General features: G+C 40.4%; 2 protein-coding genes and 1 pseudogene across 2 annotated transcripts; 1 reads left to right on the top strand and 2 right to left on the bottom strand.

Annotated features, from left to right (window-relative positions):
• Positions 1 to 927, bottom strand: LOC145485718 (uncharacterized). Its single transcript, XM_081464341.1, has one exon. The coding sequence runs from the start codon at positions 925 to 927 to the stop codon at positions 1 to 3; it is 927 nt and encodes a 308-aa protein (XP_081320467.1).
• Positions 928 to 4993: 4066 nt separating this feature from the next.
• On the top strand, positions 4994 to 7482 carry LOC145484135 (histamine N-methyltransferase-like; annotated as a pseudogene).
• A 951-nt stretch (positions 7483 to 8433) lies between these two features.
• On the bottom strand, positions 8434 to 9348 carry LOC145485717 (histamine N-methyltransferase A-like). The gene has a single exon (XM_081464339.1). The coding sequence runs from the start codon at positions 9346 to 9348 to the stop codon at positions 8434 to 8436; it is 915 nt and encodes a 304-aa protein (XP_081320465.1).
• Between the last annotated feature and the right edge of the window lie 441 nt (positions 9349 to 9789).

The raw sequence follows: 9789 nt of genomic DNA, 5'->3' as shown, positions 1-9789 counted from the left end.
TCAGATGGCATGTTCAGCATGTGCCTTATTTTGTCGCAATCTAGTTGGCACAATTCTCAGCAGTTCTCTTGAAAACGGTCTGTACAAAGCCCCATATGTGACGGGGTGAAGGACAGCGACAGCAAACCAAAGAAAAGTGGAAGCCAGATGGGCCTGGCGTGGAATAGCCATGACTGCCGGCTGGGTTGGAAATTCCACGAGCTTGATTATTACAAAAGGCATCCAAATAAGAAGGATTTCCATTGTAAGGGCTAACAAAACTTTATCTGTTATCTTTGCTTCAGCAGCTGATCTCATGTCGAACGGGGTAATTCTTCTCCTAGCCCGAAAGGTGGCTTCATGTCTTCTGATAGCGCACAATGCCATGATGGAGATAATTAACAGAGCTATGTAAAGGGCCGATGTAATCACTGTATTAAATATGTTTACAGTTTGGTTTTCACGGCTCAAGGGCCTAGTGCAGAGCAATGATCGTTTTGGAGAAAATTGAAACGCGGTGCCACCAAGTATTGCGAGAAACATCAGCACGACTACATCGAATACCCAGATTGTCAAAACCATTCCAGTGGATCGGTTAAGCGAGAACCACTTATTGTGGGATAACAACTGGGTGATGTTTAAATATCGACGCGCCACCATGATTGTCAGCAACTGCAAAGGCACCCATGTTAAGGTGAGGAACACGAATCCCTGAATGTCGCACAAAGTCTGTCCAAACATCCACTCTCCCGCCACCAGTGAGCCCGCGGTGAACGGCATGACCAGGCAAGAGGTAAACACGTGACAAATGGTCAAAGACAGAGTGAATGTGTTTGCAGTTGTGTGGAAACTTGGCTTCTTGTACAAAATAAAACACATCAGCAAATTCCCTGTAAACGCAGCGAAGTTGATCAACAACATCAGTCCTCCTTCGGCGGTCAGAGCCATTTTATCGGCACTTGGCGTTGATTGGATTTTTATTTTAGGGGCTACTGTCAACTTTTCTACAAGCTGTTGAAGAGAAAACCATGCAATTGATGGGTAAGAGTTAGTTTTCTTACATTGTCAGAATCTTTTTAGACTAATGCAATGGAAATCTTTCGCGCAAAGATGCTCGCACGTCCCCTTTTATTGTCTTTTGTCTATTATTGCCAACGAGCCAGCCGAGCGAAGACGCGAGGCTGGCGAGGCGGCAGCATTATAGAGCCGTGCGAAAGTACTGTGCAGGCGGAAAAAATCTCGAGTGATCGAGAGACATGTTTATAACCATTCCCCTCTACTATGTTGTAAGGCAAGATTCCTGAGATTCCAATGACGTAGTGGAAAAGGTCGATTGTCTTACAACGGACCAATCGTAGCGCGCAGAGATTGTGACGTCAAGCCCGCATGGTTGTGATCGTCGATTCTCAGCAGCTTTGCCATTCATTGAGCGGAGTTTTGATCAAGTTTGAGGAAAGAAAAACGTAATTTTCACCTGCTTTTGTAAGTTTTATTTGTTTTTATTCCCAATTCTACGTGAGTGTACTTTAGTTAAGTGCCACTGTGGTATATTTATCGAGCTAGCAAGCTCAACAATCGGCCAGCGAGCCAAAAGAGTACTCGGCCACCATGCCAAACTCGGCCAGTGTGCCAAATTCGGCCAGCGTGCCAAATCTAGACAACGCCAGCGGGCATAAAGCAATCAAAGAAACCTCTTTAAACTGAATTCAATCAAAGCTAAGCTAAAACAAACGACAACTGTTGCAAACTATCGGCCTGCGAGCCACACGAGAGAAAACTCGACATCTGCCAGTGAGCCAAATTTGTCACCGCCAGCGAGCAAAAAGCAATCAAAGCAACTGAGATTTATAATTGAAGTTGTTTAATACCGTTAACGTCCAACTGGCCCAAGCGTCCCAAAGCAAACAGTTTGCGCATATCCTTTGCCAGCTGTTCGACTACGAAGGACTTTATTTATTTGAAATATTTTGTTACTTTTATGCTCATATGTTATATATTTGACTAATCTATACAACAAGCCTCGGAACGAAATGCACGTAAGTTTCTGTAAATCCTCAAACCAAGCTGTTGGTCAATGAAATGTAGACTTCTATTGTTCTTTGTCAGAGGACGTTATATAATTGAAATTGTTACCGTTTATAGCTTAAATACATTGTTTGACACGAAAGACATGTAAGTTTGTGTAAATCTGACTTGCATAGTACCGTACAAGAAGTTATTGTTGGCGCTTCATTTTTGTTCTGTATTCTTTTGTTGTTATATTATTCAATTTTCCAGATAATTTTTAGAAAGGGAAGAAAACGATGTTAGTTATCATTACAGCCGAAACCGTAGTATCGCGATGATTTAAAACCAAGAATCTTATTTTCGTTTTGGCGATTCTGCGCTGTCAATCAAAATATTTACATCTGAATTTAAGACATTTGACGTTGTTTTGAATCCTTGACTTCAAAAAAGTGAGGTGCACAAAACATGACTTTTTTTAAGTTGCCAATTAGTATTTGTTTTGATTGGTTGCTCGTTGGCACTTAGCGAGAGCTACATCCAGTTTAGTTTAAATGTGGGATGCATCCAAATTATCCTTAAGTTATTGCAAACAATGTTTGTAATTAGCAGAAGGCTAGACAGACCTAAATTTGAAAAGGCTGTTTGTCTCATTTGATTTATATTTTCGCTGGATTATTGTGGTTTGTAATTAAAAGCAATTAATTCTTTGACCTGTTTGATCTCCGTTTGAGAATTATGGCTTTCAATCAGTCTAATCTCGCGGCTCGGTCCTTTTAATTTATGTAAAGTGTACTTTCTTTTGGCCTTGTTTAGTTTCTGTCGTTTAGTTTTAGTTTGTGGGTCCCGGCAGCTTGACTATTCTTAAGCTATTGTAAATACAATTTAGTTGTGTTTGTAATTAGCAGACGACCAGACAGACTAAGGCCCAGTTCAGACGCCGAACTTTCCATGAGCCGAACCAAATACATTGAATTAAGTACATGAAAAGTTCAGCGTTTGAATCAATTAAGAACGTTTGAGAATTATGGTTTCCAATCAGTGTAGTCTCGAGGCTGATTGCTTTTAATTTATGTAAAGTGTACTTTCTTTTGGTCTTGTTTACTTTCTGTCGTTTAGTCTTAATATGTGGGTCCCGGCATCTTGATTATTCTTAAGTTATTGTAAATAGTGTTTGTAATTAGCAGAAGGACAGACCAAGATGGCACTTGAAAAGGTTGTTTGATTTATTTGTTTATTTTTTCGTCGGATTAACGTGTTCTCTTAAAGCAATTGAATTCTTTGACCTCCGTTTGAGAATGGTTTTCCATTTTAATCTTGCGGCTCAGCAAACACACTGTCCTCGGCCGGCCAAATAAGTAAACAGCAGCTCAATCTGTTTCGTTTATGATACCGATGCTTCGGGCTGCGATCTGCGGGTGCTGGCGTCATGACATAATGGTTTTGCGCCCGCATGCTATTGATGCATGATTTTCAACCAAATCAAGGTCCTAATCAATTTTTGATGATAATCAAAAAAAAAAAAACGATTTAATAAAACCGACGGAAACAGACCACTCCGGAAAAGAACATTGTCAGTCAAGTTAAACGCTTTTTTTCATCGATATGACCGAAACATTTGAAAAGGGTCGATTGTCCATCAAATTTTTATGCAGTTTGAATTTAGGAAGTAAACAAAATCATGCCAATACCAAGCAAAACGAAAAAACAACAACAACAAAAAAACACCTCGTTTAGCCATGTCGCAAATGAAGTGAGTTGAGCTCGAAACTGCCTAAAAGGGAACTCATTGTTTGACGCAACGAGAGGGTCGATATCTTTACAGACATAAAACTATAGAAAAACGGTTTTAATATAAATTGTAAATTGTTGAAAGTATATAACGCAACTTACCGAGCTTTAGTTGCTTTGTTGCTCTTTAGCTGCTTTGTTGCTCCTGCTGATTAACAACACTTTATCTCATCTCATAGGCTTCTTAATTCCTTTAGCAAGGAATCGTGTTTGTTCCGACTGATGACCGTTCAACAATAGTTCTTAATCCCTGCGCCACGGAATCACAATGAGTCACGGTCAGGAACATAATTTATTATCACCTTAGGATGGGAAGGGTGGGTAATCACTTCTATCAGCCGCTTGCTGGATGCGGCAAAAGCGTGTGGGTTTTGGGCTGCTCACTGTTGTAGAAGGGTCTGTAAACTGAAACTGTACTTCTTTAGATATTTTTTAAAAGTATTTACTCTTCAAACAAAAACTGAGGCAGAAAATAGAACACAAAAAAGTTAATATTGCTGAAAGCGGTCTCTTGTATTCAGCCAAAATCAGTTCATTCATCATCACTCATCAGTATGCAATAGATGAACTGGCTTGAAGAGTTAAAAAAAATCGCATCTTTTAATTTGAAATAGACTAAGGATTTTTAGAACCGAGCACTCTTTCAATACAAATCACGTACGAGGCGTTACACCCCTTCCCCACCCCTCCCCTCTCCTTCAACTGGGTTTTCTAATGTACCGTGTATGCCACTCGCAATCCCAGCATCACCACATGAAATAGGATTTGTCCGAGTCACTAGAGGGATTAATTAATTACGCTTGTTCTTATCAGTTTCCGTAGAAGTCTTTCTTTTGTTACTAATTTGAGCAAAACTAATCAAAAGCATATTGACACTTCGTTATTTTTTCGGTTAGTCTTGAATTATGCCACTCCGACGATCTTTTGTTGCGAACGAGCCATAAAACTAGCTGAGTTCGGCCAGGATATTTTGTTTATTGATGTTTGATAAATTGGCTTTTACTCAGTACTTTATTCTTTTCAGTTATAAACTAGATTTTCGTTTATTAGCTTGGTCGCTCGCTCCTTGACTGATGACATTTCAGATGCCCAGTCACATTACGTCAACATGGAGTCAATTATTTCTAGTAAAGAAAATTAAATTAATGACAACTGCCTATTTATTGTTAATGAAAGATCAAATAATGCAGCAAGTTGGTAAACTAAGTTCACAAAGAGAATAAACGCGTCATTGATTAGTTGAACTAAATACAGTGATGCAAGAGACCGCAAACGAAAATACTGCCGGTGTAGGTAGGACTGTAATCAGCCTCGCTTCATTGCTATGTTTCTATTTTTGGCATTTCCATCCTGTGCGTTTGGTGGACGATCGGTCAGCCAGCCGGTTCCTTCATTTCGTGCTGCATGCTACACCGTGCTGACGAGACCCAACCAGGTCGAAACAGCTGTCCACGGTTGCAATTCTTGGCTTTCCCCAGTTGGACTCTATCATGTCGTTGTCCCGTTAAGCGTTCCACACAGTAATCAACCTTTCTTCATTGTTATATCAGTCGAACCGATGTCGTCTGGAGACAACCTAGTTCCCAGGAATGGGAGGGGGCGGGGCGGGAACGAGGTTGCTCTAGGAAGGAGCAGTACCTTTGCTTCTCGGACTGATCTCTTCAGTAACCAACTGGAATAGGGGAAAAAAGTAATTGAAACAAATCTGTGTATTTTGTAGTAAGTTCTTAGTCATTTACCGTGTTGATTTTACAAGCGTCAAAAACAGGATTGTTGCATTCTGGAGCTGGTTGTCGCTTTTCAATTACACTGAGCTACCATTTCTCCCTTCAAGAATTTCACTCCTGGTCTATTTCTAGTTATCGGCTCTTTAAAGAAATCCATGGGGAGATCGCCCTGATTGGAAGACTCTCTAAAGCAAGGAATTACATCGACTGTAAACTCCTGTCTAATGAGGTCATGTATCCACACGCTTGCCATCGCTATTGTGGCGAGATCTTCCTCCGCGTTGGCAACCATGTCTTCAGACCCAAAAGTCACCAAACCTACCCTTGTTGGACAAGGCATAGTATGGCGCCCTTCGGTTCCAAGAAGCTGATGACAATTTATAACGTACATTGAATCTCCCCTTACTATATTCCTAAAGCAATTGTTCCGAGTGCATTTAACTCATTGCCGAAAAGACCATCACAGACCGTGCTGCGCTCGGCTTCGGCCTTTCTAAGGTAGATAACGCAATCTAGGTTCTTATCTTTACCGGCAATCAATCATATAAGAACATCGTCTGCGGGAGGTGGTTGCGATTCCCTCTCATCAGTGCATTTAATTGTCGTTAATTATTTGACGACCGCTGATAATCTCTTGCGCGACAAGTTCCGGCGGCGTTTGATTTCTAACTAGTGTCACTCTTCTCTCAGTCTTTAGTGCAAAATGCCTCTAGACCCACTTTGGAAATCCCATGAAATGTACCAAAGGTCGTTTCAGGCATTTATCGACAACTCAACGGTCAGACGACCAGCTATGCTTAACTTTACGCAGGACGGGATAAGGTAGGCCATGCCGAAAATTATCGACAAGGTTGACATCGACAAACCACTCAAAGTGTTAGGCATTGGAAGTGGAAGCGGCGAGATTGATCTCCTTATTCTTCAAACTATGGTGGAGCTCATAGTATCACAAAAGAAGAAACCACCTACTATACATAACGTGATCGTTGAGCCGAGCTCGGTTCTCTTAGATCAATTCAAAATGAAGGCTTCTTCCCTGCCGTTATGTCCTTTTACACGAACCAAGAGGTCGCTGCCATCGCTGAGAAAAACGGCTGGAAGTATTTTATACCTGTGAAAGAGCAATTTCAAATTAATGTCACCTCTTGCCTCCGACAGCCAACGTCAGAGGCTGACCCGCTTATCGATTTTCTGACCCAGCAACAAAATTTCCGCATGAATGCCGAGCAAGAACTGTTTCACAGTTGGATAGAGATGATCGAATCGCTGGCTTTTGCGGACGACAGCGTGAAAAGTTTGTAAAAGTAGAAAATGCAGTGGTTATAATCCATAAATAAACAACACACTTCTTTCTTTCTATTGTTTATACTTCAGTAGTTTTAAACAATTGAAACCTTTAAATTTATTTTACGCCAGATTTTAACATTTTGGAAGGGGGCTCACTCGGGCAGACGTGAGCCAATATCAGGGGGATGAAGATGCCGGGGCACCGATTACTCTAATTTTTTCTCCTTGACAATCAAATTTCTAAGTGACATATGTAACTGTGCAGTTGAACGATATATTTGTGAAACCAACCATGCGCTAAAAAGTGTTATTCCCTTGGTCTTATTTTGCTTTGCACGTAAAAGGCAAGGGAATAACTCGGAAACCGCAAGGTTCATTTGTCCCCCTGGCTTGACTTTAAACACATATCTTTTCCCTAAGTTATTGTGATAATTTTCTTTGCAAATGTGTATTAAGTGTCCAGAGTAGATAAAGCATTGTTGTTGTTGTTGTTCCCTCGCGGTCACTTCGTTTTATGAATTTATTGTTTTGTTTGGTCTGTCAAAAAGCTGATATGTTTACTCTTTAATTTAGCGAGCAGGCTAATATATGTAGGGCAAAAGAGACTTTCCTGTGCATGTGATTGACACGCTCTGTACAAAGTTGTCAATAAACTTGCTTTATGGACAATGATTTGACAATCCAGTTATGTTTTTTTTTTTTAATTGAGGTTCTAATCAGTATGTATATAATTAAATTGAAATTTATACCATGCCATAGAAAATACAGCCAATCAGCATACAGGAAAACCGGTATAAACTAGACGGTATTACACTAAACCTTCCTATCGTGCGCCACGCGTATGTCGCATTGATTGTGTATTTTATTTGTGTACTGTATTTTCTGCATTTTCTACTGCATGGTAAAAAATGGTTTATACGCAACGCTCTCTACGATGGTATACCTTGGAAAATCCCACTCTAAAACAAGGCTCGTGTGCCAGTATACCGGGAAAATACAAGTGACTTGTGGGATATTCCTCAACACCAATGGACTACAAGATCATTATCATACATTGTCACGTTTAACTTATTTTAGCTGCTGACCAAAGTTTTTGCACTGTAGCTATATACTAGCAAAATCATCCAATAAAACATCTATTGACGGGTACTAATGTTAACTTTTCCAAATGACTATTTCAAGGTGAGAAATGTTAGTAAAGTCAATTCAACACAGTGTAAAGCCAGTTGCTAACCAAAGTTTTAAGCCCATAACTATAGCCTTTTATAATAAAATCATCCAATAAAACATACGATTAAGGGGTACTAATGTGTAGTAGTATAACTACTTAGCGGTGGGAAATCTACATAACATCGATTCATGATCAGACCATAATAAAATCGCGACTAAGTCTTACAATGCTCTACAAACCTGTAAACAATTGCAAGCGACATCGCCGACTTTGACATAAAAGAGATATATCTAGAGAATACATCAAAACACTTTAACTGTGTGTCCCTCTGCATGCATGGTGCAGTGTGAATTAACCGTGTTCCACTATGGAGTTTTATGCGAGAAATAGTGGTTTCTGGCCGCTGTTCTAACTACAGAAGCACAGTACAAACAAGAGCCTGCATTTCAGTCTAGGAGAATTAGCTAGAATTGTCTACTTATTGATTATAACTACTGCATTTTCCCCTGCAACAAACTTTTCATCGTTGTCGTCCGTGAAAGCCAAGGATTCGGTCATCTCCATCCAACTGTTAAACAATTCTTGCTCGGCATTTGCTCGGAAATTTTGTTGATGACTTAGGAAATCGATAAGCGGATCGGACTCGGCTGACGTTTGCTTTAGTAGGCAGGCCGTCACATTGATCTGATATTTTTCCTTTAGCGGGACACAATAATTCCAGCTGTTTTTCTCCGCAATGGCAGCCAGCTCTTCATGCGTGTAGAAGGCCATAACTTCCGAGCCACAGCTCAATTTTCCTTTAAACTTCTTACTGACTTTAGCAAGGTATGAATTCTCGGTATGAACATAGCAAACCACGACTCCGTGTTCAGCTTTTAGCCATTGTTCGAAGCATGATCGCAGCGCAAGCTCCAGATCCGAGTAACGGATACTGTGGACAAAATGAATAAAATCGAAACTTTTCTTTTCGATGGAGGTTTCTTGGTTGAATTCACTGAACGTTTTCTGCTGCGATTCGAAGGAAACATTGGCTACGCTCTTTAATGATGACGGCAGCGAAGAAGCCTTCATTTTGAATTGATCTAAGATAACCGAGCTCGGCTCAACGATCACGTTATGGATAGCAGGTCTTTTCTTCTTCTGTGATACGAGGATATCCGCCATAGTTTGAAGAATGAGGAGATTATTCTCTCCGCTTCCACTCCCAATGCCCAACACTTTAAGTGGCTCGTCGATGTTCATCTTGTTAATAATTTTCAGCATGGCCTGCCTTATCCCGTCTTGTGTAAAGTTAAGGATAGCTGGTCCTCTGGCCGTTGAGTTGTCGATTAATGCCTGAAATGACCTCTGGTACATTTCATGGGATTCCCAGAGTGGTTGTAGAGGCATTGCAATAGAGACTGAACGATAGACTCTCGCGTCGATTCCAACAATCTAAAGCTAGCCAGAAATGTGACGGTTAGCGTTCGTTGTGCAGGCTCATAAAATTATGTTTGAAAACTTCCGTTCTCACATATTCTGCCTTTGCAAATGGAATACAACACATCGTGGAGCTAGGCGTTTGACCTCGAGCAAACTTAACTTACATTGTGAACGCCCATTTATGCATACGAAAGTGTTTTACTTATAATAATATACATGAAAAAATTACTCGATTCTGATTGGCTGAAATAAAGGAATAAAAATGGCTTCGAGGGGGATCTTCCGGCATTTCCTCCACGCGAATGTTTTCATGTTTATAAAGCGGCTCGTGCAATTTCAGCTTTTTGATAAACTCACTCGTGCAAATTAATTCCAAATTGAACTCGAAACCGTATGATTACCTGTACA

This window comes from Orbicella franksi, chromosome 4 (genome assembly GCF_964199315.1).
Source record: "Orbicella franksi chromosome 4, jaOrbFran1.1, whole genome shotgun sequence".
Lineage (NCBI taxonomy): Eukaryota > Metazoa > Cnidaria > Anthozoa > Scleractinia > Merulinidae > Orbicella > Orbicella franksi.
The sequence above is the reverse complement of the archived record's forward strand: the minus strand, read 5'-3'. Positions and strand labels throughout refer to the sequence as shown.

What these genes read in the sequence shown, in the direction of transcription:
- LOC145485718 (XM_081464341.1), bottom strand. Translation starts at nt 927, where the DNA reads ATGGCTCTGACCGCCGAAGGAGGACTGATGTTGTTGATCAACTTCGCT.
- LOC145485717 (XM_081464339.1), bottom strand. Translation starts at nt 9,348, where the DNA reads ATGCCTCTACAACCACTCTGGGAATCCCATGAAATGTACCAGAGGTCA.